Source organism: Bradysia coprophila, unplaced genomic scaffold, assembly GCF_014529535.1.
Source record: "Bradysia coprophila strain Holo2 unplaced genomic scaffold, BU_Bcop_v1 contig_583, whole genome shotgun sequence".
In the NCBI taxonomy this organism is placed as follows: Eukaryota; Metazoa; Arthropoda; class Insecta; order Diptera; family Sciaridae; genus Bradysia; species Bradysia coprophila.
Window position 1 is genome coordinate 287,807 of NW_023503823.1, and position 27,330 is coordinate 315,136.

The 27,330-nt window shown below is 36.1% G+C and overlaps 3 protein-coding genes across 3 annotated transcripts in view; 1 reads left to right on the forward strand and 2 right to left on the reverse strand.

Annotated features, from left to right (window-relative positions):
• LOC119083231 (zinc finger protein 271-like) overlaps positions 1-27,330 on the reverse strand; it is a 700,255-nt gene that overhangs the window by 158,453 nt on the left and 514,472 nt on the right. The window contains exon 28 of the mRNA XM_037192892.1: positions 21,971-22,054. Within this exon, the coding sequence (XP_037048787.1) occupies positions 21,971-22,054 (84 nt within the window). The remainder of the gene's footprint in view (positions 1-21,970; positions 22,055-27,330) is intronic.
• Positions 1,784-19,255, forward strand: LOC119083247 (protein stum). The gene is made up of 8 exons (XM_037192909.1): positions 1,784-2,411; positions 2,484-2,969; positions 3,027-4,776; positions 4,840-5,429; positions 17,770-18,255; positions 18,313-18,548; positions 18,637-18,831; positions 18,892-19,255. Exons 1-8 carry the CDS (start codon positions 1,996-1,998, stop codon positions 19,023-19,025), a joined length of 4,293 nt encoding a protein of 1,430 aa, XP_037048804.1. The 5' UTR covers positions 1,784-1,995; the 3' UTR covers positions 19,026-19,255.
• LOC119083262 (cytadherence high molecular weight protein 2-like) lies at positions 23,025-27,230 on the reverse strand. Its single transcript, XM_037192943.1, has 9 exons — positions 27,091-27,230; positions 26,168-26,938; positions 25,987-26,102; positions 25,727-25,928; positions 25,512-25,627; positions 25,250-25,451; positions 23,323-23,422; positions 23,173-23,259; positions 23,025-23,053 (listed from the first exon to the last, which is right to left on the reverse strand). Exons 1-9 carry the CDS (start codon positions 27,112-27,114, stop codon positions 23,040-23,042), a joined length of 1,632 nt encoding a protein of 543 aa, XP_037048838.1. The 5' UTR covers positions 27,115-27,230; the 3' UTR covers positions 23,025-23,039.

Here is a 27,330-nt window from a genome sequence, read left to right on the forward strand (position 1 = left end):
GCATGTGGTTCTAGCAGGACAAAGCTCATAATTTCATATTTTTCGAAGAACATTCGACAAATTCCATTTTGTTACGAAAAATTTATATGACCGGTAGACACTAGTAAGATAAAATATTCCAACTAAACATTTCTTCGTTGCTACAAATGTTTTAAACGAACCTTTTTTGCGCTTAAGATACGTATCTTGTAGTTGACGTACTATACCAAGAAACAGATTTCCATTTCCATGGCTTTAGACTATTGGTTGTTAAGTGTTGTTAAACGATGTTAGAGTTTTAAAACGACGCTATTGAAATTTTTTAGTGGCAATTACGCTCAATAATGAAATTGATGGGAAAGCGTATAAAATAAAATAAAAAATTCAAAAAACTGTAGGAAACTTTCTTGCCTAAATGGAAATGTACCCTGATAAAACATGTACATATATGGGTGCAATTCGATCCGAGTTGATTTAGGAGTCGCTCTTTTACGAAATATGTGAAAAACACAGTGGTTTTCCATAAATTTTTTCCGTTACTTTCTACAGAGAATGTATCACCGCACTTCAAGAAAAAGTGTCTCGAGTGACAGATGCCAAATAGAGTACTATTTTGTAAAAAAAATGTGTCCAAATATTTTTAAAGCCCACTTTTAGTACTCTATTTAGAGTACTACTCATCCTTGAAGTGCGTTGATTGCATGCAAGAGCAACAAAAATTCATTTTTTCATTTTTTGGAGATTTTATATCATCTGGGCATACCTAACAATATTGGTATAGACAAAAATCCACAGATAATTTTCGAGTGATACAAATCCATGCTAAGTGACTCCTTCAGTTAAGTGTTAGGTGTTATTATAAAGGTAATCCCAATGGCTCTCTACTGAGAACTCATTCAATAAGTTCTGAGTTGGCATCTTGTCGTAATGGTCCTTTGAAATTTGCCTGAGTTCGCGACCCTGGTATTTTTACCCTAGAATCGATTTCTGTAGCTTCAGAGAATCTGTCGTAAGCTCTCGTATCATATAAATACAATCGACTGACTCGCTACACACTTGATAGATGCGAATGTTAGTTAGTTAAGTTAAGTTCGGTTTATTAGTTAAAATAACTACTCAAATTCACATTCTAGACTTATACACTATTCATAAGAATACTTCATTTTCACGAATTCTCTACAAAAATTCTTATACAATTTCAAATCATCTTAATTCTTAACACTCAATGGTACTTCATTATACATCTTAACTCCATCAAACATTAGGCTCTTTTGCGTTGAACTCTTTCGAAACAATGGAAGCCGTAGATTGCCATGATTACGCAGCACATAGACAGTCCTTCATTCGATTGGAAACAATTTAATGCACTAAGCAATCATTAAATCAGTCTCTTCGAACCAGTTTGGAGTGAAATCAACGAACTCACCTTAACACGTCACCTCAGCATCTGTTAGCTACGTTCGTCTTCTTCTTATAACTACGTTCAATTTTGCTTAAAACCACATTTTCATCGATTTTCGTGTTTTTAACATATTTCGTCATATACTCCTGAATCAACTCGGAGCCAACCTTACAATTTTTTTGTCAAGACACCGCAAAGGTTTGTTTTCAGTCAAGTCCGTCAAACTTATCGTGAAAAACCTTTATGGCTTAAATTAACAAATTTCCAAATTTGAAAATTTTTATGAATTTTTAAGAACTTTCAAAGAATTTAAGAATAATTATTCCGAATAATAGGCTCTGTCGTCCTCCACTTGTTCTGAATTTTCGTCAGTTCATTTAAAATTTGCAAGCGTGTGCTCTAAAAAATCACCAAAAACCCCAAGCATCTAATGTAAATGGTGAAATTTAAAAGAAAAGAATCAGATGAAGTGCTGTACATTATGTGATAAAGTGGCAGCTGCATAAAAATAATACTACGGCTCTGAATGGGAAAATTAACGATATTCTATCAAACGAACAATTTAAAATGTCATGACCATACGTTCAACAAAAACCCATTAGCCGAACCAAAAAATGAGGGCCACTCTATCGCCGACACTGAGATCTCGGTACGATTACTACTATTCAGCCATGTCACCAGCATCAACGGCAACCAATTTTTATGAAAATCAAAATCAGAGCTTATTTGGCGATCCCGTTCCACCGGCCGTTGACTTTTTGGAAACCCTAGACAACCATTTGTATGGAAGTCTACGTAGAGGCAGCTCGGCACTTGCCTCTAACAATGCGCCCTTCCTACCGGAGCTGCGACCGGTTCCAATCGGTGGAAATCATTTAGGATCCAAATCTGGAACAGAAACCAATAATAATGTTCAACGAATTCCATTGACTGATAGACGTGATAGTAATGAAACATTTTATAGCTATAACAGAAAGTGCTCGAGCTCATCGTTTTCGGATGATTTTCGGGCGAATTTAGATAATTTTCGGTAATTCACATGCCTGAATATATTGAAATTGACTCAGAAGATGTAAAACTGTGTCTTTCCTCTTCATTTTAGCAACACACACGAAATACTGCCTCCTATTCCACCCATTCCATCGAAACGAATCTTCTCATCGGAACCTCTCTATACGCGTCGACCATCAAATCAGATCGAATCGAACCGACAATCTTCGAGTAGTGATTCTCGCGATAGCAACAGTGAGTGGCATCGACCCATACGACCCACATCGAAAAATGTCGTCGAAATTAGTCACGTTGGCGACGCAATGGTAGCAGTGATTCAGGACTCTACAGCATCGAGTAGTGAAGATCATTCGCCAAAGATTGCCAGAAGCGCAACTGCCCATACCATTCAAGAAGTTCTGCCTTATGAACAGAGAAGACATAGCCAGCCTGTGATAATAACGAAACCAATTTCACTATCATCGACATCAGCGACATTGTCAGTTGAAAGTGAAAGTGATCTACTCATGCAAACGAAAACAAGGGATCTATCGCCAGCTATTATTACACAAACTGTTCAAACCGGATCAGCGTATAGGTAGGTCTTGCAAGATATTGATAACACCAAACGAAATTCTAAACCGGATATTTACAGAATAAATCCGGTGAGGCAGCACAAAAAGTCTTCTTTTGCAATTTTGAACGAACTGAAACCGAATCAATCAAGAGCTACTAGCCCATCCGGCAGAGTTTCTCCGTTTCGTGGCAAAGGTTTCAAACCATCATCTAGAGTATCGTCACGACCACAGTCCCCATCTAATGATGTAGGCGACAACAGTAAACCAATGGTACAATTTAATACGAAAACGTTTGCCGAGAAAATTGGACCGTCTACATCTAAAGGCATTCTTCTTAGAAGACCCAGTCTATCGGCATCGTATGCTGATTTAAGTTATAGGGACCGCGAAATGGAGAGTTTTGAATTTAGAACTGATGTAAAACATAGGACCCTCATACCGACCAGAACAAAAGAAACATTACCGAAGAGACCATTTTCAGTGCTTCCAGACTCAATGAAAGTAGCCCCATCACCAGCTCCACGTCGTAGATTTTACAACTCTACCGGCGATTTGAATTCTCAGACACCAGCGACGACTGAAAATCCTAAAAGTTATCATAAAGGATTACTTCAAATTGTGCGAAACGGTAGCACGTCCCCATCAAAAATACCCAGGAGAAAAAGTTTGACTTCCGAGACAGAAAAAGGATTAGAACGCCGACGCAGTTCTGTTTCACCGAGACGAAGATTTTCCATTACAACGAACAACAACGTTCAAAATAACACAAGCTCTTCCATAATTGACTTGGGAACTCCTACTTCTAATCCATCACGGTCAGGTAGTAGAATTTCGAAGCCAACAACGTTATCACCAATCATCGGAACACCTAACAAGGATTCCGAACATTCCGCCCAAGAAGACGAGAACAATGAAAACTTAGCTTCACCCACAAAACTGCCGGTTCGTGCAAATAGTTCTAGTTTAGTAGCCCGAGCCAATTCAAGAGCTGCATCTAGAAGCAATTCTCGTAACACATCTCGAGAAGCTAGCCCTGGAATATTAGGGATAAATAATAATCTCACTGGATCCATGCGAGGGAGTAGTAAGAATCAAACTAAATCGAGTTCAAGTAGATCAGACACTGGAAGCTTAAAAAAGACCAAAACAAAAGAAGAAAGCCGATCGTCGCAATCTATTCCTGCGAAAACGTCTGCAGTGTCTCCTCGTATTCCGATCAGAAAAAGCATAAATGTCAATGGCACGAAGAAAGAACCAGCCAGTACGAAAAAAGAACCGTCGTCCGTGAAACGTGAAACATCAAATCTAAAGAAACCACCGACCAGTATTAAAAGAGAAGGATCCACCTCTAAGATTGCAAAGTCGTCGTTCAAACGAGAATCATCGAATCTAAAGCGCGAACCTTCAAGCTTAAAGCGTGAACCTTCAAACTTAAAGCGTGAACCTTCAAACTTAAAGCGCGAACCTTCAAACTTGAAACGTGAACCATCAAACCTTAAACGAGAGCCGTCCAATCTGAAACGCGAACCGTCCAAATCGAACTTGAAACGACAAACTTCGAAACTGATGATGACTGCAGTACTATCAAAAAACAATTCGGACTCTGCACTGGGGAAGAAGCTGGAAAAACAAAACAGTTTTAAAGTTGAAAAGCGTCGAACAATATCGGAATCGGACGGGCCAGTAGATGCAGAGGATGCTGGAAGTCATCAAGCAAGCAAACCAGAGACTAATGGTCGGACAGATTCGAAAGATAAATTGGTACCGTTGACTAAATCCAACGTTGTGTCAATGACAACCGCCGCTATTACCGCACAACCTGTCCAGGTGACTATTTCAAATGTAAAGTCTCTCTCTTTGACACAGTTTTACAGTTGTAATTCATTTCAGATTACTACAGCAGTTACGAATTCAGTAACTTCACTCGATAGCGTGGCGACCAACAATCACGATTCGTCCAGTGAATTAGCTAAGGATAGCTTAATGTCAGCGGATCCTGCATCGATCATTGAAAAATCTCAGAAAACTCTAGAGACGATTCAAAAGACTGTGACCGAAGCCACTGACGAGATCCACAAGACGATTGAAGAAAATCTGACCGACCTAAAGTCGTTAGAAAATGACATAAAAAACGATACGAAGGTACCGTCTGTGTTAGAGAAAAAGGATAGTACTCGGACACTAGTAGATCATAGCAACGACACCACTTCAACTGTGAAGACTTTAAATAATGAGCACAACACGCCAACGGTGATAACCACAAGTGCATCGCCCATTGAACCAAATGTTTCCATTGTGGATGCTACAGCTAATAGCCTTCGACCGCAGGACAATGACGAAAGGATTAGTGTACGATCGATATCGATGCTACCGGATGTAGAGCTTGAAAGCGGAAACGTGAATAGGTCAAGCAAGGAAAATTCTGAAGCAAAGATTGGGTCCGAAAAGGGAAGCGGTGCTGGCTCAAGCAACGATGTCAAGTAAGTAAAAATTTGTTAATTAGCATGGGAAAGTTGGAAAACTCGAGTTTTCCAGATCACTTTTTTCATGAGAACGTAAAATGATGCCCATTTGAAAAGGATTAACTTGATTTATTCGGGATTGCGGAACTAAAATATTTGCAGTGAAAGTTACTCTGCCGCAAATGATAAGAAAATTGGGTTAGATGGAAAGCCACAGAGTTTTACTAAAACTTTTCTCATTTTCTCTACATCAGAAGTTAGGGTTTATACATGGGATACTACTTCTACTACTTCCTCAATTGAGAAATACAATTACATAAGTGATTTTGCTTGGTACGCTCGCGGTAAATGAACGTTAACTCTCATGTCAAGGAAGTAATGACTAATTGTCCGGAAATGCATAGAGCACAACAGTTTTCTGATTTCTCGTCACCGATTTGAGTAACCAATTTATTTGGATTAAAAGAACGTAATTTTAAACTACTTTTAAATGTGAACTCGCACACGCAAGTTTATTGCTGCAAATGCTTTTTAGCCATGTGATCAACCTAATGAATCCTTTTACCAAATTTTGGTATTGAAAAATCGTGTGCGATTTCACCTTTTATGTAGTTGAAAAACGCGTTGTTTTAGCAACGTGTGCCAAATTACCCCGCGCCTATTAATCACGTTGGGTGTTATTGAAGAGCTCATCGTCTCCTATTGTACACCTACTGTACTTGTTTGGACTGTAATTCGAAGTCAAAACCGTTAAAACTACTGATAGAATTGACTCATTTCGCTTTACAATGGTATTTTGTTCACCTAGTGAAAAAGAGTTGAAAATTTCATATCGAGGTCGTTGTTTGTGGCCAGAGCGAAGCGAGGGCAACAAGTCACCCGAGAAAATGAAATTTCCAACTTTTTTCCTAAAGTCAACCGGTAAGAACGTATCGACAACTATTGCTCACTAAGAGATCCACGAAATCAGTTTTTCAAGCCTTGTGGTCAAATTTTTGAGTTTTTTCCCGTGATTCCTCGTCTTTGCATGAAAAGTTGTGTACGTATCTGTTGTGAACGAAAGTAAATGGATAGGTATGGCCAAACGTTCAAATTTGTTCTAGCAAATTTCCACTAGAAATGAGTTCGTTTGAGGTGGCGCCATGCAAATCCGTATGTGCTCCGACTTGTATGGACTGGCCATACCTACTTATCTACGTTCATTGGTGAACGTTTCATTACATAAATTACAATTCACACTTTTATGCACTGTAGTGCGCATATATTCATTTCGCGTGCGTAAATATTCTTTCGATGGAAGTGTAAATTTGCTACAGTACATAAAAAATCTTGTTGCTAACTTGTACCTAAACTAGAATTTTGAGCATACGATGTGTTGTCAACCTCGGCTTCGCCTCGGGCTGACAATTTTCACATCCATTGCGCAAAATTTCCATTTAGGCACATGTTAGCAAAATAGCTAATATCAATGAAGTAATGACTAAAGTTCCGTGGATGCAGTGGATAATATATATTACTGGTGAAAACCCTTTCCATCGCTCGTAAAGTAAAATAGCAAACTATACACGGGAAATAATTTTATAATTTTATCGGGGTGAAGCCCTCGGATACTTTTACTCATTTGGATACGAAATATCAAATTACTTCCCTGATGTAGTCATCTACTATTACTTGCTGAGGGCGCTCCAAACGCTTCAAACATGAAAAGTACGGCATGTAGATTTTCGATCCAATATTAGTCATGTGTTAACCTGGGTCAACACAACGTTTTTCACAGCAAAGAACTCCGAAGTTTCAACTGATGTGAGAAAATGACTATTTTCTTACCTGTGTTGTGAAAAATCGATTTGTAAATCAATGATGATTAAGAGCAAATTTGGGAAATTTGGAGTCTACATGTAGGTTGGAAAATATTCGTTTTTTGATGATGTCTCTTACTTTTAAAGGAAAAATTGTTGTATGGGTGATGCAGATTGTGTAAATTTACACAATCTGAAAAAGCTTCTTCAAGTGGGATAAATTATGACCCACAAACCAACACTTTTCTTTAAAAGTAACACATTTCTGCGACCCTTTATTTTTCAACGAATTTTTTTCAGAGAAATCATCAAAAAACAAATATTTTCCCACTGTAGGCAGAAAATTTGCAAAGGGTCGATTGCTCTTCAATCATTATTTAACCGACGCTTATTTCTTCTAAAGATAATTTTAAAACCGAAATTCTCCCATGCATCTAAAAAAAATTCTTTGTCGTATTATTGAATGAATCGATACGAAAAATCACAGGATTATTGTGTCAAATTAAGGTTTTACAGTAGCATTTATTTACACAAATACGTGGTGATGTTATACATAATCGTTAGATTTTCTTTTCTAATACTTTCTTAGTCACGCAAATTTCTTTCGTACAAGATTTTCCATTCAAAAAGAAAGGTAAAATATTTCATACGATAAAAATCTGGCTAGTGACGAAATACGTAGCGTGTACCCGTTAGGAAGTTGTAAGACTTTGCGATATAGGTTACCTTTTTTCACGTTAGCAAATCGAGAAAAAATGTTTCAATTGAACTTCGGTAATCGGTAAAATTCGCTATCAATTTGGAATTCTGTCGACGATTTCACTTTCGCATATAAAACGACATAAAATCAAATTGGAACAGATTCACTTCGGAAAACTTTTCACCTGGTAATTTTCTGTGATTCTTTTTTCGTGTCACATTGTAAGTGGCTCAATTGCCACACGATAAAATTTGACACACTTTTCTGTATCAAAATGAAATTTATTTGTTCACGTGAACTTCTTTTTAATATGTTCCTATAATAAGGACTGCGAAAATTATGTGAAAACATGATTAATTGGACATGTGAAGGGTTTTCCCCGGTGGATATAATATTTACTGTTACACACACACACACACACTTTGTTTTGAGTGGTATAATAGAAAATTGTACATTAAATCGGTGGAATGGTTCGGTTTGTTTCGATTTCAAATGTGTGTTCCATAAAATTTAATTTACTGAGAATAGAGATGATGATAATTAACATTGATTCAAATAGAAAAATAAGGTGTAATCGCTTTGGTTCAGCCCAGTTGAACAGCACTTATAATACATTTTCACTCGAAACGAACAGTTTATATCGAAATTAATTGTAATGTAGAGTGTAGAACATGCAACGTTTTTCATATTTTAATTTTTTTTGTTTTGTATGTTTTCGATACAAATTTTACATTACTTTAATTAAGTTAAAAGTAAAATTATTTGCATATCTTTCGAATTAATGTTGCCCGCTACATGAGTATTTTCTTACTTTTCTTTTTTTCTCTTTTTCTTGGAAATTTTTTCCCGTCATGCATATTATACGAAATGTTTGGAATTCAAAGCTATTTTAATAACATTGTTTGTACATACATGAATTGCTTAGATATCAAATAATGGGAATATTGGTGGTACTACACATCGTTGCGTTATGGTTTAGATCCTGTAATGTGCGTTAATCTCTCGTCAATTTCATTTAGCGATAAATCTGGAGCCATAATTTATATGTACTTTTACATGCTTTTGTTTGCCCTAGGGTCGAAAGTGGCTTATTACAGCACAAGGAAACCAAAAAAAAATGGTGTGCACTTCAAAATCCGTTGCATAACTCGGTTTAAGAACGAAAAGTCTCGTTCTCGTGTGTTTATTGACCTTGGCTTCGCCTCGGATCCTTTATCATGAAAATAGCTATTGAATCGTCATTTTATTTCTAAAAGGAAAAAATCAGCTACTAAGATAGCTAGTCTCAACGTTAGCGACAGTTAGTTGACCAGAGCCTATTTTCAAGAATTAATATTTGTAAATTTCGTGAAATTTTTCAAAATTTATTTTACTCAACACAATTCAAGCATGAGTTGCACCGAGGGGTGACGCACTCGGGATTAAATGGATTTTAATCCATTTCATCCCATGTATTTCTTGGATTAAATGTATTAAATGGATTAAATTTGAAGAAGTGCGTGACCCCTCGAGTTGTACTCTAAATTGGGTACAGAAAGTGGACAGCGTGCCATACAACTGTAAAACACTGTAAAAAAACAATTTCCTACAAAATACAGTGATTCCAGGAATGAACCGCAGAGAATTCATGTACTCTATTTGGCAGCTGTCAACTATGATCAGTGTTGATATGAGCACAAGCCAACCTTTTTCTCTTACTCCAGGTTCCAGGTTCTGACTACAGGTTAGCAGGAATTGTTTTAAAATGCATACAATAATTCGAGGCTAGGCTAGAACATGTGTACATAATTCGTTTTTCTACAACGTTATTGTATTTACCTGAAAATACTCGCCAAAAATTCTCACCAAACTTCTCTACATGCTAAATGCTAATGTCTGACTTCGTTTATGTAAACTACTAAGAAAACCCAAAAAGAAAACTCACACGTCATGCTGCCCAATAGCATAATGATTATTTACATTTTCGGAAAATATTCGTGTGGGTAGATTAATAATTTTTTTGTTTTGTTATCAAAGCATCACATCGACAAGTCATATTTTCACAAAACTTTATGGTTACAAGGTCAAATTTTTAACACCATTACACGGTCATTGCAGATATTCATGAACTAATTTAGTTTTATGTTTATTGTATGCATGGTCTGGTAAAATGTAATGGCACTACTGTTGAATGGACCGATCGCTTTGTTTGTTTTCGTAATTGTTATTTAAGTTACCAAAATTAAAAATTTATTATCCTTTTTGGGACTCGGCCGTAAACCATAGATATTTACGTCGCAAGGAAGGAAAAGTTGAAAAATCGAGTTGCTTTAAGTTACTCCAGGAGGTTACCAAGTAAGGATCCAAGGTGAAGCCGAGATCTTTTATTTTTCGTCAGAGTTACTTACAATATGTTACATGCTACATGCTTCGAAAACTGTACTTTTCTTGTTTCAAGCACTTCTTTCGACGCCCTCCAGCATGTAAAATCCATTACATAACTCGGGATAAAAATGGAAAGTCTCGTTTTCGTGTGTTTATTGACCTCGGCTACGCCTCGGATCAACAAAATTCATCTTTTTAGTATATAATATTACATGCTGAAGACATAAAAAAAACGCATGATTGATGAAATGAACGGTTCTTGCTGCAGAAGATTATTTTTGTTGGCTAAAAAATTGCTTTTATCACTCAGTGTCACATCTAGTGTCTAAAAGAGCATTTTTGGCTTGGCAAAATGACATTTGGTTGACATTCGCTATCCCAATATGCAATAACAATGACAAATAAATACTAAAATCACGAGATATGACCCGCCCATAAGGCAACAATTTTGCTTTTTTATAAATGTATGTTAAAATGGAAGCTATGACTATTGAAGTAACGTGCGATTTGTGCTTGAGCGTATATAATAAAAGAAATGTTTTTCTCAAATATTAAAATTAATTGTGTTTGGTGCAGGGGCTATTTAGTTGAATTTTTGGCGAATTTTTACGAATTTGGAGAATTTCGGCAAATTGGCGAATTTGGTGAATTTCGGCGAATTTTGACGAATTTTGACGAATTTTGACGAATTTTCTTTGTAATTAAAAAATTGTTGGATTATATTTTTTCATAATCTTATCAATAATATTTTCGGAAAATCAAATTAGTTATCTATCTTAGGTTGACGATTATTTTCAATATTCTTCTCAATAAATTTCTCTTAAAAACCTCACGAGCATCCCCAAAATCTAAAAAAAAGTCCAATAAGAACCTCACAAACATCTCCGATATCTCAAAATGATGTCGGATAAACGATAAAGCCTCACGAAACTCTACAAGACAGAGGTCTTTAGATCAGTTATTTTTCTAAAGCATGCTAAAATGCTTTTTTAGCGAATGAGACATTTCCAGCTCGAAGCGGAGGTGTGTACTGGAGTCAAATTCGCTAAAAATGCCTCTTAGCATAAGTTAGGAACAACGCTTTTCCTAAACGACGTGGGAAATGAGAGACGACGTCGCGATATTTCAACACTAGTTAGGAAAAAGTACTTTTAAGTACAGAAACGTACTCTACTGAGACAAAAAAGGCCTATATCAATCAAATTCAAAATTCTCCGGTTTGTTTTTCGGGTTGCTCCTTCCTCAGGTTATTGCTAAAAATGTATGACATCACATGACAGACACATTACACCCAAAGTGAATTTTATTTTTATTTTTTAAATGGGATATTCGTGTTAGCTAGAATTGATCAACGAATCGAATGAGCTATAACTCAATAATATCAGAGCGAGCTGGCTTTCCAATTGTCTTAGAAATTGGAGAATTGACTCCTGAGATGATAAAGTCGTAATCAGTCTAAAAACCCTTAATGGGTAAATGTGACGCAAGTCCTTTATCTTACTTACAAAATAACTGATATCGCTTAGGGTGACGCATTGAGCGTCGTACGCAAAAGTTTTATCAACAAAAAATTTACTCAAAAAATTTGTGAAGGAAAATTTTACAACAGGAAATTTGCGTCACAAGTGGCAGATGATTCGGTTTTCTTTCGTTTATATTCTTTCAGTACCATTTGGAAGCATAATACAATATATAACATAAAACTGCTGATTATGAGTTTCCATAGATAGTTTCCATTTACATTTTTCAACCATTTTCCTAACAATAGGTACGTTCCTCAACATCTGCCACTCGTGACGCAAACTTCTTGTTGTAAAATTTTCTTTCACTTTTTTGAGTCAATTGTTTGTTGATAAAACTTTTACGTACGGCGCACAATGCGTCACCCTCAGCGATATCAGTGGTTTTATAAGTAAGCTAAAGGACTTGCGTCACATTTACTCTTTAAAGGTTTTTTTTGACTGATATCACTACTTTTGTAAGTATGTCATTTCGACAACATCAAAAGACCTTATGAAATTAAAAAATTATAGAGAAATTAGTCTAAATCCCAAAATCTACAAATCTTGGAACACCTCACTCATGTCGAAGATCACCCAAAACCATTGAAAAATCCGATTGAAGTTAGGAAGTGCTAGAGGAATCATCTCCCATCCCAAAATAACCCAAATCCATCAAAAAATCCGATGGAAGTTAGGTAGTGCCATTGAATGCAACAAAAAAAAATTGACACCTTGCAAAGTTTCGACACTTCCAACTATTATTGCTTAGTTCAATATATCCATTTTCTCCTTTACTGTGACTTTCTAAATTTTGGTTGTTATTTTGGTCGCGCTATAGCTTTAGACATTTGGCATTTTTACTTAAACATGTTAACGACAGAACGGATGACAACGATCAATGTATCAGAAGTTCGATCGATGGTGAAATCAGAAATTCGGCAGACAATCATGTACAAGTTTTTTCGATTTTATTCTGAAAATATTCGAGTAGAGCTATTTTTCTACTTTTCTAGTATTTTAACTAAATAGAAGTCGTTCCATTAATGGAAATTAGTGTGTGTGAATAATATTTTCTTCAAATTAAAGCTCAGAACAATATCTCACTTTAGTTTTTTCTTTAGTTTCTTTGTGAGGACAAATATACAGTCGAATTGAATATAAAAGTACTCCTTGGTAAGCTAGGAAGTCGGGAAAATTTTTGGAGAATTTTGGCGAATTTCGGTGAATTTGGCAAATTTTTGTGAATTTTGATGAATTCGGCGAATTTCGGTGAATTTGGAGAATTTTTACGAATTTGGCGAATTTTTACGAATTTGGAGAATTTCAGCGAATTAATTCAACTAAATAGCCCCTGGTTTGGTGTTCCCATTTTATACGAAAATTAGATTAGAAAGATTAAAATCTAAAAATATAATTTCCTCATAAATATTTTATTTTTAATGAAAACACCTCGGAAAACACATCCTGTCCTACAATATTACTTCCGCATAAATACACCAGTATATGATAATGATATCATGCAGGGGTTGTTTCTGATTTTCATTATTTAAATGGTCTCTTATCAATGTCAAGATATTCAAGTGAAAATAAACGAAAGTGGGTAGCAATGTTAACCGGGTCTGTAAGATAATTGGAAGAAATGTAAACCATATTTTACGCTAATATTATGTTTCAGTCATTCCGAATTCGAATAATTCTTTCTCCAGACAGTATACGCAATCTTTTGTACTGAATTAATGCACAAAATTCAATGTATATTGAGTCAGAATTCGGTTATTGTTGTTATTTAGAGGGATAATCCGATCCTTCTGGCCTGTCAAATTTTGAGCCATCGTAACAAAACTTGCCATACGTTCAGCAGACTCTAAAGAATTATTCGAGTAGAGGAACTGAGTAACAAATTTACACCGCAAAGGTACATTCATCATGACACTACCCACGCATGTTTGGTGTCATTGCAAAGCTAGTGGTGATCAGTGATAATTTGATGTTATCGTTGCGTTTAGAGGAATCACTAAAAGTTGACCAAAATAGTCAAATTTTTACCCATTTTTTTAACTGCTCATATCTCAGTGTCGATGATTTTCAAACCTTTGGTGGTTTGAAAATCATCGACACAGAGATATGAAATGCAAAATTACCTTTCTAATGACATACGACTTTTTACGTTTCATGTACCTCCCCACAAGCCACTCGAGTGTCGATTTTTTTTTTAAGTGGTTTTGGCTTCTAGGTCTAGAATGACCATAAAAGAAAATCCACTTAAAAATGCGTCCGATTTCGGTGGGCTATTTTTTATAAGAAATTCTCAAATGGATGTTTCATACCACAGCAGAGTAAAATAAACCAGGGAGGAGCGTTTGATTAACTAGGGTGTTCAGTTGAGTTCATTTTCATACAGTGTATTAGGCCCCTTATTTGACGTTTCAAAAATGAACCACTCCTGCCTGGTTTATTTTACTCTGTCGTGTTCATACTCAATGTTGTATACATCTTTCGCAGTCCATCTGGTTGCAAGATGTCCATTAGCCATAGCGATACAATATACTAGTTTTCGAAATTCTAACCTAAATGTTTTGAAATAGGAACTTAAGAATAAAAAACTGTAAAATTCAGAAGTCGTGAGAATCGTTAGTTATACCAATACCAGCATAAATTTACAATTGACCCTTTTTGCGATAAGAAATTGATTTTCTTCTCGGATTTGACCTCATTTTAGGTATACATTTTATTATGTAAATATATCCTAGCCAACATAATCCACACTAATTTTTACAGCGAAAACAACTACTAGCTTAAACTTATATTATTGTAATATAAGCGTGTTAGACTACACTATACCACAGGGAATAATTGTACCACCCTCTTTCTTTTCTACGTCTACCCATAATACATAAAATATAAAAAAAAAAATGTTTAACTTAATTACCATATAGATTTTATTACACATATTAGCCGTTTTGTGGTTAAGTCTTTATATTGTTATGTACTTCTTTTACCCGCCACTCCAGTGTAACGTTACCTGGACAGTATATTGAGTATATTTTGTATAAAAATCACGAAAACTTAGCGAAAATTCACGGTTTTTACTTAATTCGAATCGTACGTAAGTTCTGTATACCCCTTGCATGGGAGTATAAACTTCATACATAAGACGTAAAATGTTCGTTCTTTTGACTATATAGCCATACCTAAGCGCCAAGAAGTGTTATGCGTCAAAAGGGTGGTGAAGTTTTACTTTCAGTTGGGTATGGACAGTTATTACGTTGAGTTTGTTTGGACAAAATGGTAGACATTTTTACTGGTTGAGAGTTCGTTTTCTCTTATAAATAATTAAAATTTGATTGAGCCGAGAGATTGTCGAGTTAATTGCCATATTAGTTGTTATTACGACGTTTAAAATGTTGCAAAAAATGAATAAGCCAGGTGTTGTTTTCAATATAACATTACCGAATGATTTTGAGGACCAGACGAAATTCATTGAATGGTAAAGTTGGTTTATCGAAGCTTTTTTCGTTTTGTTTGAATGTGAATTCTGTTACGCTAGAAAGTTAAGTGCATTTAGTCACTTTAGTTAGCTAACTAGTTTTTGTTGCCAGTTGAGTTGAGAGTGCAAAATTGAAAGCTTTGATACACTAATGTGATTCTTGGTGCGGTAAGTTACTATACACGGTACTTCATCCACTCTATGATCTATCCTTTTATTTGATATTTTGATTTTATTTGGTCAACGGTATGGTGTAAATATACGAGATAGAGCTACCTAGTAGATATAATGTCCTAGTTGCACTGAGTAATAAAATTCACTGAGCTTTAAATACTGGTATAGTGAGTCAATGGGATCGGCTACACTACATACTTCATTCTTTACGTATCATGCAATTGTAATACTTTAAACCTGAGACTAATAATTGGTCTTAGCTCGAAAATATTTCTTCGTAACAAGCACACAAGTCCAATTTTCATTCCGAAAGTCGTGGCACATTTTTATACTCGTTTCAAGGAGCCACAGCTAATTAAAACAAGTGGAAACAATTTGATAATAAACACCAATGTCGAGGGTTGAGGGAAAAAAATTCAATTCCAATGTCGTTTAATACATTCGAATTGAATTGATTTATGCTAATTTTTGCTTCTGTTTTCGTTAGAAAAATTTATCAAACTTTTAAACACATACCGCGAATTAAGTTAAGCACATAAAGCTTACTACATAACCAGTTGTGCTTTAATTGAAGTTCGCAAAAAATGTGTCGCAAGTCCGAAACGTACAGTGGAAGTCAGTGAAATTTAGACATGAATTTGACTCAGCTGTTTTTCAGTTGGCCCACTCATACAAACAAATGTCTTTATACGGACGAAACAATTACTCGTATGTGTGTGGTCGTAAAACCGTGTAAAGACTTATGTCAGTTGAAAACAGCTGAATCTCATTAATGTCTAAATTAGGGTGACATTCACTTAATTTTTCTCTTCTTTGATCTAAACATTGAACTGCTACTAGCTCGAACACTCGTTCTATCAACGTCAAAATAGCCTCCAAATTTCGAAGATGTATGCGTGTACGATTACATGTGTTGTGCGTTTTTATTCACACTAATAACGTAGATGCTATTGGCAGGCCATTTCACCTGCAAATAGTCTTTGTAAAAGGAAAAATACTATTGGCGCCTGCGAATAGTCACTACGCACTAATAAATCATGACTCCTGTCTTTACGAAAGAAATGTAACAGCTATTAAGATAGCATTAACCAATTAGCCTCCAAATATTTCTTATGTTCATGCTAGTAGCAGAGCTGTGATCTTAATCTGTACCGCCATTGTTTTCTTAGATGTGAGTTAGGAAAGAGAGGAACTAATGTATATGTTTCGACAACGGCTTTACGGCTTTACATGTACTTGCGCCACTCTCCTCGTTTTAAGAGCGTTTTGACTGATTGGTAATAACTGAAATTTTCCATCACGTAATATAACAGCAATGGGAAAACCTTATCACATCAATTTTTTATGAATTATAAAGGTCCGTTCGTGTAGAGTTGAATGATGTGATTGCTATTTTACTAGTGTAATCGGCCTGTATTACATAGAGGTTTGATTACATAAGTAAATAGGCAATTAAATGAATCACGGACGATTAGCTGGTGGTGAGTTTTAAATTCTTTCATTTTTTTAAAAATTTTGATCGAAGAAACACCAGTTTTACCGTGGAAATTATACTCGTGGGATTACGTTTTCCCGATTTTCTTTTACCAATATTTTTAATGACATTACCGTTATAAAGTCGAAATTGGTACCAATTTGATGAAAGTGCAAATAACGAACGTCCCGACAAAATATTTGGTCGTTAATTACCATTCGCTTCAGCGATACATCTGATACAAACCACAATTTAAAAAACAAGCTCGCAATCGCAATTAAATTGCATTTAGGGCCTTACCTGGTTTTTGCAGACAGGGAAAATTGAACAAAAAAAAACCTCATCCTTCATGTGATAGCCTAGAAACTTTTCGTTTCAAGGGAGTGGATACATTGTACAAATTCTGCATAGAATAGATTTGATGTAACGATTGCTGTTTTAATCTAACTTTGCACATACTTTATCATAATTTATTAAAGTAAGGGAGAGAGTGCTGCAAAATATTATCGTGTCGTAGTTAAAATGTTAAAGAATTTCCTTTCGTCACGCGAATTTTTTTCACAGGAATATGGTAGTGAAACTAAGAAAGTTGAAATGTGTAGTTTGCCAATCGTCTGAAATGTATGTAGAAATCATAAAGTAAAAACAGTCGAACCGGAAAAGTTGAAAAATTATTTTGAGTACGGAGTACAGGTGTGGTATCGAGATCTAATTCATTTAATCGCTCCTTGATCTTGGCTTATTGTGATCACTTACTTCGTCTCTATTTATCTTGCTATTTTTCCATTACAAGTACGAACTAAATGAAAAAACAAAAATCTTTAGCGGAATCAAAATTGAAATTTCATTCTTTCGTAGGTCCGAAAATGGTGACGCTGAAGAACCACAAGGTTGTTGTAAATGCTCGAAGTGCTGTGCTCCATGTTTCTCCAAGCTATGTATACCGTGTCGACGTTTGAAAAACTTGCCATGCTGCAAACGCTGTAAACGTAAATCACCAAGTCCATCAAGCTCCGAACCGGTTAAACCGTCCTGTTGGAAACGTATGAAGTGCTGTGGGAAAAAAGCAGCAAAAGTGATGTCTGAACAGTCGCTGGAACGAGTGTCAACCGTCGCACAAATGGAAAGCGGATTACGACCAGAAACAGCAGCAGCACCGGGGAAATGCTCATTGTGTTTGGACAAATTTCTGTGTTGCCGGAAAACGAATAAAATCGAAAGTACCAGCGATACGGAGGAAGAGGGTCGAAAGTGTTGTTGTTTTCCATGTCGAAAATCGAAGAAAGAAACTAATGCATGGGCCGATAATCGTCGTGAGAGCATACTCAGCGAGCCGAAGAAACAGTATGTCTCGAACTATGTCTGCTCTTCAATCCCTAAAAATCTCTCAATCTTTTGCAGAGGTTGCTGTTCCCGAATCTTCTGCTGTAAAAGTAAGGAACCAACGGAAAGTCGACGGACTAGTATGAACAGCAAAAAACAAAGTATTGCCCCGACTTTACCACCGGAAGATAATCGCCCCAAATTAGATGAATCGCTCATCGAGCACATATCAATGATGAAAGGCGCTATTCCGATTTTGCCTATTTGCCTGGCTTGGTTCTGTTTGATCTGCAACTGTTTCGTTCCTGGATTTGGTAAGTCTATTAAGATTTCTTTTACTTTCTATACAATGTATTGAATCAACTGTTCACTCTAACATCAATGTATCCACCTTTGAAACAGGAACTATTTTGTCGGGCTTATTTTGCTTATGTCTGGGAATACCACGATTTTCTCAGCACGACGGGGCCAGAGTCAGAATTGGATCTTTTGTTATCAATTGTATAGTTGGTGTTTCCCAGGCATTTACATTACTGTTTTGCCTTGTTGGATGGGGCTGGTCCATTTGGTGGGGAACAATTATGCTTAGAGTAGCAAGTAAAGTTTTAAAATCGAACAACTGGTGCTTCATAAACCAAATACCTTTGTTTACTATAGGAAAACATCGCAAACTAAAATTAGCTGCAGACATGGAACAAGAGGAACAAACCACATCATCGAATCGTACGTCAAATCCGCCACTAGTTTCACAAAATCATCGAGATGTTGAGGCAGCAAATCGTGCTTCATAAGACAATTTCTTAATCCAGTCGCACGAGACACAAACACATTAATTTACTAACAATTTTGTACATTTTTCTACAATCCAAAAAAGAAAAGGAGTAAAACAACGACACAGCAAACTGTTACCATAGTAAAATATTGTTCGATTTTAGGTATTTTCTGTTATACCGAAGATTTTGTCTTACCGAACGAATGTTGAATTCATTTGAAAATTTTAATAAAATGTTTAGATAAGTTAACGGAATCGTTGCGGCTGGTTAGTACAGAGAAATAATTATTCGTTTCCATCGACTAAAATGCATCAATTTGATGAACGCTCTACGCAGGACCGGAATCCGGTCACCGGATCTTCTTTTAAATCTTTGAATTTGAAAAAACGGGAACGGCTGAAAAAACTTCAAATCCCAACAAAAATCTCTTCGAGAAAAGTGTGACACAGTCTTTGAAGTACAATTTCTAAAATGAATGATATCGCTAGAGTTGACGCTTTCAGCTTCGTTACGCAAAAATTAAATTTTACACCCAATTTTAGTTCAAACAAGCTGGCTTAGTTTTTCTCATCATCTGCCAAATAATTTTTACCAAAAAAAATTTAGACTGTAAACAACCAAAATTTTACCAAAAAAATCTGCGTCGCAAAGTGGCAGATGTTCAGGAACAGACCAGCAAGAAAATTTATCTGCCACATGCGACGCAGATTTTTTTGGTAAAATTTTGGTTGTTTCCAGTCTAAATTTTTTTTTGTAAAAATTATTTGGCAGATGTTGAGAAAAACTAAGCCAGCTTGTTTGAACTAAAATTGGGTGTAAAATTTAATTTTTGCGTAACGAAGCTGAAAGCGTCAACTCTAGCGATATCATTCATTTTAGAAATTGTACTTCAAAGACTGCGTCACACTTTTCTCGAAGAGATTTTTGTTGGGATATCAGTCGTTTTAGAAGTTTTAGAACACTGCTTTTTATAACAGTTTATAACAGAAATTCGAAAATTTGACGAAATTCGAAAATTTGACAAAATTCGAAATTTGACGAAAATCGAAAATTTGACGAAATTCGAAATTTGACGAAAATCGAAAATTTGACGAAAATCAAAAATTTGACGAAATTCGAAAATTTGACGAAAATCAAAAATTTGACGAAATTCGAAAATTTGACGAAATTAGAAAATTTGACGAAAATCGAAAATTTGACGAAATTTGAAAATTTGACGAAATTTGAAAATTTGACGAAATTTGAAAATTTGAGGAAAATTGAAAATTTGACGAATATGGAAAATTTGACGAAAATCGAAAATTTGACGAAATTTGAAAGACGAAAATCGAAAATTTGACGAAGAAAGTAATTCTCTATCTGCCACCATTCAAGAAATATCTCTAAAACCCCAATTGACCCACCCATTTCCAACTTTCGACATTTTTCACAAATGCCCTTCTTTTCTCTAAAACTCTGAGACTTTGCCGAAGAAAGTAACTCTCTATCTGCCACCATTCAAGAAATACCTCTAAAAACATAATTGACCCACCCATTTCCAACTTTCGACATTTTTCACATATGCCACTCTGTTCTACTCGTAAAACTCTGAGACTTTGCCGAAGAAAGTAATTCTCTATCTCTCATAACCCAAAAAAATATTAGTCCTTTCATCCTACGCTCGAGTAGCTCAAAATTTGGTCACTCTAATCACTCTAGCTCAAACGAATCTGCCCCGATTTTTTTTTTGTTCGAATCGTGTTACGAATACCTTTCATTTGATGGGTCGCACGCCTCTGTAGGTTTCAATACAGCTAAGCTACAGCCGAAAACGCGTTCCCGACCCTCGAAAACCACACTCAGAAACCACTTCGAGGCCAATAAAACAAAATTCTGGTTTTTCCTGGGGTAGTGGCGTATCACATTTTCTTTTTTATGCCCACCCTGAGGTTCCTGCAAAATTTCATGGAGATTGGCTGACTAGTTTCCGAGATCGACCGTCGATAGATAGACAGATAGACAGATAGATAGAAACATACAGAGTAAGTTGAAAGATTTTGATTGTTTGGAAAACGTTAATTTGGTGCATTTTCTATCAAAATGACCAACTTCAAAACGATGTATCTCCGGCAATTTGAAAGTTACATAGTCGAGTGATAGCTCGTTTTGCTCGTATTTGAAGCGCGAATAAGATAGAATAGGATTTGTGGTGATACTGGCCAAAGGAAAGAAACTTAAATTCTCGCCTATATATAGTTGCCGCGTCTCAAAAAAATTTCTTCGTTCTTTTTTTGGAAGTTAGACTGCGTCAAGTCCTCCGCTATCGCTCCGGACATGATCAGGTAATTAAGATCACATGCACTCGGTGACTACCATTTTTGCCTCTACCTTCGGGAATAGATTCTGATGATAAATTTAAAACAAAATATTTAAGGAAAACGTCGGGGAAAAATTTATTTCCTTAAATTTAGAAAATTATTAACAGAAATTCGATTTACATATATGTTCGTTAAGCACACGTCGCGTGTGTAAATAACGAATAGGTCAATAGAAGAAATGTTAAAATTTGAAGAACAAAAATGTCATAAAAAAGTTTTTCTCACGGAACAGCTCGTTCCCATCGAACAGCAATAAGTCTGGCATCAGTTGCACATTTTTTTTTGGATTTCTTTTTAATCATGTTGATTTTTCATCAGAGTGGACTTTGAAGTGCTTTTTCAAGTTAGATTGGAAGCGAAATTCCTTTTCACATACGTTGCACTTGTGACACTTTTTAGCTAAAATCAAAACTCAACCTCTATGAATATCCAATTGTCACACACTAGCATTTTACTTACCGGAATGAATCCGTTGATGTATTGTCAAATGGATTGATTGTCTGAAAGCAGAATTACAATCCTTACACTTATAGGGCTTCTCACCTGAAAATTATTTTTGAAGTTGAGATATTGCTCTTGCAGATTTCTTTTTTTCTCTTCACTTACCGAAATGAATTCGTTGATGTGCCTTCAGAGTGCTAGAATGTTTGAACGCAGCAACGCACTCCTTACACTTGTAGGGTCTCTCACCTAAAAATAATTCTTGACGTCAAAATATGGCGTAGCGTTGCTCTTGCAGACTCAAAGAATTTTCTTCACTTACTGGAATGAACCCGTTGATGTGATGTCAAATCGCCTGATCGACTGAAAGCAGAATTACATTCCTTACACTTGTAGGGCTTCTCGCCTAAAAATAGTGTTTGAAGATGAAAAGGTCGCGTATCGTTGCTCTTGCGGAATTTATTTCTTTTCACTTACCAGAGTGAATCCGTTCATGTGATGTCAAATCGCCTGATCGACTGAAAGCAGAATTACATTCCTTACACTTGTAGGGCTTCTCGCCTGAAAATTATTTTTGAAGTTGAAATATTGCGCAGCGTTGCTCTTGCAGACTTTTCTTTCTCTTCACTCACCAGAATGAATCTGTTGTTGGTGTCTTTTCAGAGAGTTAGCATGTTTGAACGCAGCACTGCAGTCCTTACACCTGTTAGGTTTCTCATCTGAAAATTATTTTTGAAGTTGAAATAATGCGCAGCGTTGCTCTTGCAGACTTTTCGTTTTCATCACTTACCGGAATGAGTCCGTTGATGTGCTCTCAAATTGCTTGATTGATTGAAAGCAGAATCACATTCGTTACACTTATATGGCTTCTCACCTGAAAATTATTTTTGAAGTTGAAATATTGCGTGGCGTTGCTCAAAGCAGACGTTTCTTTCTCTTCATCTTCACTTACCGGAATGAATCTGTTGATGTCTTTTCAGAGTGTCAGCATATTTGAACACAGTACTGCAGTCCTTACACTTGTAGGGCTTCTCGCCTAAAAATAATGTTTGAAGTTGAGAATGCTTCGAAGTGTTGCTCTTGCAGACTTTTCTTTCTCTTTATTTACCAGAATGAGTCCGTCGGTGTATTATCAAATTGCATGAAAGCAGAATTACAATCCATACACTGGTAGGGTCTCTCACCGAAAATTAATTTCGAAGTTGGAATTCGGTGTCAAAACATTGACAACACATCAACGGATCCATACTGGTGAAATGAAAAGAAAATTTGCAATCCTTACAACTACAATGGCTTCTCACCTTGAACACATTTTTTTGCCACGAAAAAGACGAGGACTAGGTAGTAACATTTCTTTGTGTACTTACCACTGTGCGCCCTTAAATGTGTCATCAATTGAGACTTGTAATCGAATCGCTTGTTACACTCCGCACAGGGATACGTTTTTGATTTTTCTGAGTGTATGGACAACAATCAGTTTAATTTGCTTTGCGAAAAATTGATTCCAAAGAACTTACTTTTGCGAGAGTTTCGTGGATTTTCAAGAGACACCTCGATGCTTTCCATGTTATAAGTAATTCGTTTCCCAGCACCCTTCCTATTTCGGACGGAACGCATCTGAATATATGAACGAAAATTAGAAAAATCAATCAGACATACACGTGAACTGAGAGGAAAACTCTTAGAAAATACTCATATTCGTTCAACGAGTATTGTGAAAAGCAAGAACATCATGTCCGGAGCGATAGCGGAAAAAAGAACGAAGAAATTTTTTTGAGACGCGGCAACTATATATAGGCGAGAATTTAAGTTTCTTTCCTTTGGCCTGTATCACCACAAATCCTTATCTATCTTATTCGCGCTTCAAATACGAGCAAAACGAGCTATCACTCGACTATGTAACTTTAAAATTGCCGGAGATACATCGTTTTGAAGTTGGTCATTTTGATAGAAAATGCACCAAATTAACGTTTTCCAAACAATCAAAATCTTTCAACTTACTCTGTATGTTTCTATCTATCTGTCTATCTGTCTATCTATCGACGGTCGATCTCGGAAACTAGTCAGCCAATCCATGAAATTTTGTAGGAACCTCAGGGTGGGCATAAAAATGAAAATGTGATACGCCATTACCCCAGGAAAAACCAGAATTTTGTTTTATTGGTCTCGAAGTGGTTTCTGAGTGTGGTTTTCGAGGGTCGGGAACGCGTTTTCGGCCTCAAATGAAAGGTATTTGTAACACGATTCGAACAAAAAAATAATAAAAAAAAATCGGGGCTACTCGAGCGTAGGATGAAAGGACTAATATTTTTTTGTGTTATGAGAAATAGAGAATTACTTTCTTCGGCAAAGTCTCAGAGTTTTACGAGTAGAACAGAGGGGCATATGTGAAAAATGTCGAAAGTTGGAAATGGGTGGGTCAATTATGTTTTTAGAGGTATTTCTTGAATGGTGGCAGATAGAGAGTTACTTTCTTCGGCAAAGTCTCAGAGTTTTACGAGTAGAAAAGAAGGGCGTTTGTGAAAAATGTCGAAAGTTGGAAATGGGTTGAATGGTGGCAGATAGAGAATTACTTTCTTCGTCTAATTTTCGATTTTAGTCAAATTTTCGATTTTCGTCAAATTTTCGAATTTCGTCAAATTTTCGAATTTCGTCAAATTTTCGAATTTCGTCAAATTTTCAAATTTCGTCAAATTTTCAAATTTCGTCAAATTTTCAAATTTCGTCAAATTTCCGATTTTCGTTAAATTTTCGAATTTTGTCAAATTTTCGATTTTCGTCAAATTTCCGAATTTCTGTTATAAACTGTTATAAAAAGCAGTGTTCTAAAACTTCTAAAACGACTGATATCCCAACAAAAATCTCTTCGAGAAAAGTGTGACGCAGTCTTTGAAGTTCAATTTCTAAAATGAATGATATCGCTAGAGTTGACGCTTTGAGCTTCGTTACGCAAAAATTAAATTTTACACCCAATTTTAGTTCAAACAAGCTGGCTTAGTTTTTCTCATCATCTGCCAAATAATTTTTACCAAAAAAAATTTGACTGGAAACAACCAAAATTTTACCAAAAAAATCTGCGTCGCAAAGTGGCAAATGTTCAGGAACAGACCAGCAAGAAAATTTATCTGCCACATGCGACGCAGATTTTTTTGGTAAAATTTTGGTTGTTTCCAGTCAAATTTTTTTTGGTAAAAATTATTTGGCAGATGATGAGAAAAACTAAGCCAGCTTGTTTGAACTAAAATTGGGTGTAAAATTTAATTTTTGCGTAACGATGCTGAAAGCGTCAACTCTAGCGATATCATTCATTTTAGAAATTGTACTTCAAAGACTGCGTCACACTTTTCTCGAAGAGATTTTTGTTGGGATAAAGCAATTACAAACGAGGGAGAAAACTATAAATCGAGAGTTTCAGGGTTGTGCCAGTATAATTAAGTCAAGTACCTGTTTCAATGAGCTTTCTGATTGGTCGAAATTATCCTCTTGGCCTTGGCACAACGGCGTTGAATGTGTTGCCTGTTCCACTACTTCCTTTGATTCATTATGCTCATGCTGGTCAACATCATGTGAACCATCGTTTTTCGATCTCGTGATAATTACCCTTCTCTCATTGCATTCCCCATCAGGCGACTCTACACTTTCGATTCTGCAAAGAAATCCGTGAAGAACGCGTTTGAAAAGATTGCAGAACAAACTCCGTTCTTACCCTTGAAGTTGTTCCATTTGATCAGAATCACTGAGTTGCGATCGTTCAATCGTCGTGACATTTTCAATCTCGACGATTTCCAACTGTTTTCGATCATCTGTTGGTCTTTGATCAACCTATGAAAATGAAATATGGCAATCGTTTGTAGCAAGGTAGAACGACGAGCATAATCGGGTAGTACCATGTGTATAATGAGGAGATAATAAGTCAAGTACCTGCTTCGATGAGCTGTCTGATTGGTCGAAATTATCTTCTTGACCTTGGTACAACGTCGTGGAATGTGTTGCCTGTTCCACTTCCTTTGATTCATTATGCTCATGCTGGTCAACATCAAGTGCACCATTGTTTTTCGATCCCGTGATAATTACCCTTCTCTCATTACATTCCTCATCAAGTGACTGTACCACACTCTCGATTCTACAAAAAAAAAATCCGTGAACATCGAGCTCGAAAAGATTGCAGAACAAATTCTTACTCTTGAAGTTGATCCATTTGATCAGAGTCACTGAGCTGCGATCGTTCAATCGTCGAAACATTGTCAATCTCAACAATTTCTAACTGTCTTCGATCAGCTGTTGGTCCTTGATCAACCTACGAAAATGAATTTCGGTAATGATTTGTAGAACGGTGACACGACGAGCATGATTAGAGCTTACTTGTGTTTGCTGTAAATGCTTTCGTAAATCTGAAATAATCTCGTATTGCTGCTTCACTTGACTTCTTAAATCCGAATTACTCTTTTGCAATTCAACAATTATGTCCTGTTGCGGTTGCAATTGACTTTTTAGGACCAAGTTATTCTTTTGCAATTCAAGAATCATATGCTGTTGCGGTTGCAATTGACTTTTTAGGACCAAGTTATTCTTTTGCAATTCAAAGATCATGTCCTGTTGCGTTTGCAATTGACTTTTTAGTGCCAAATTATTCTTTTGCAGTTCAAAAATCTTGTTTTGTTGCGGTTGCAATTGACTTTTTAGGACCAAGTTATTCTTTTGCAAATCAAAAATCATGTCCTGTAGCTGATGTAATTGACTTTTTATGAAAACTAATTCTTGATTTGTCACCGTTGAATTTTCCTGAGTCCTCAGATCGCTTTTGCTAAGACTAATTCTTACAGAATTCTCTTCAATAAAAGCTTCATTACCAGGAACTCTGTTTAGATTATTTGATGACGATCGGATATCTCTACCGCTTGAAGCTTCATCACCGAGTTCAGTTCCTAGTTCGAGTGCTGGAAATTCCGATCCAAATGTACCTAACATTTCGTTAAGATGTACACTGTCGCATCGACTGTGATTGAGAAGGAAGCTATCGATCATGTCGGTTGTACAATCGAAAGGTTGATGTTGCAGTTCTTCTATTTCAGTAATAATTGCGTGGAGCAGGTCTTCTGTGGGAATTTCAGATGTTGAATCGACCATGATACGCTGTTTTTGAAGCAAGTGAAAATTTATTTAACTCGAGCTTTCTTTACTGATGAACAAACGGCTGCGTGTATGGTTTGAATAAAATAATTATTTGAAATTGAAATGCAAAAATCATGTGGCACTATTTCAACGTATAAAATGGGATATTTTACCTCTGACGTATGCAGAACATCCATTTTCGAGTATAGCTACAATATTATGAACAAAACGAAAAAATTAAACGCATCAGTATTCATGAACGCCAAAGCGAAACAAAACGAAAATTTTTTATCAAATGCGTCAAACTGGTCAAACTTTACAGAGGCAGTAAGTGAGTATGTACCAGATCAATCACAAAAACGGAAACCGATGATATGTACATAATAACCATCTCTATGATGATAATAAGGACA

What these genes read in the sequence shown, in the direction of transcription:
- LOC119083247 (XM_037192909.1), top strand. Translation starts at nt 1,996, where the DNA reads ATGAGGGCCACTCTATCGCCGACACTGAGATCTCGGTACGATTACTAC. An exon ending in GCGAATTTAGATAATTTTCG is followed by an intron (nt 2,412 to 2,483) that starts GTAATTCACATG and finishes TCTTCATTTTAG; the next exon opens with CAACACACACGAAATACTGC. An exon ending in GGCTCAAGCAACGATGTCAA is followed by an intron (nt 5,430 to 17,769) that starts GTAAGTAAAAAT and finishes ATTCTTTCGTAG; the next exon opens with GTCCGAAAATGGTGACGCTG.
- LOC119083262 (XM_037192943.1), bottom strand. Translation starts at nt 27,114, where the DNA reads ATGGATGTTCTGCATACGTCAGAG. An exon ending in CAGAAAGCTCATTGAAACAG is followed by an intron (nt 23,423 to 25,249) that starts GTACTTGACTTA and finishes TCATATATTCAG; the next exon opens with ATGCGTTCCGTCCGAAATAG. An exon ending in TCCACGAAACTCTCGCAAAA is followed by an intron (nt 23,260 to 23,322) that starts GTAAGTTCTTTG and finishes CCATACACTCAG; the next exon opens with AAAAATCAAAAACGTATCCC.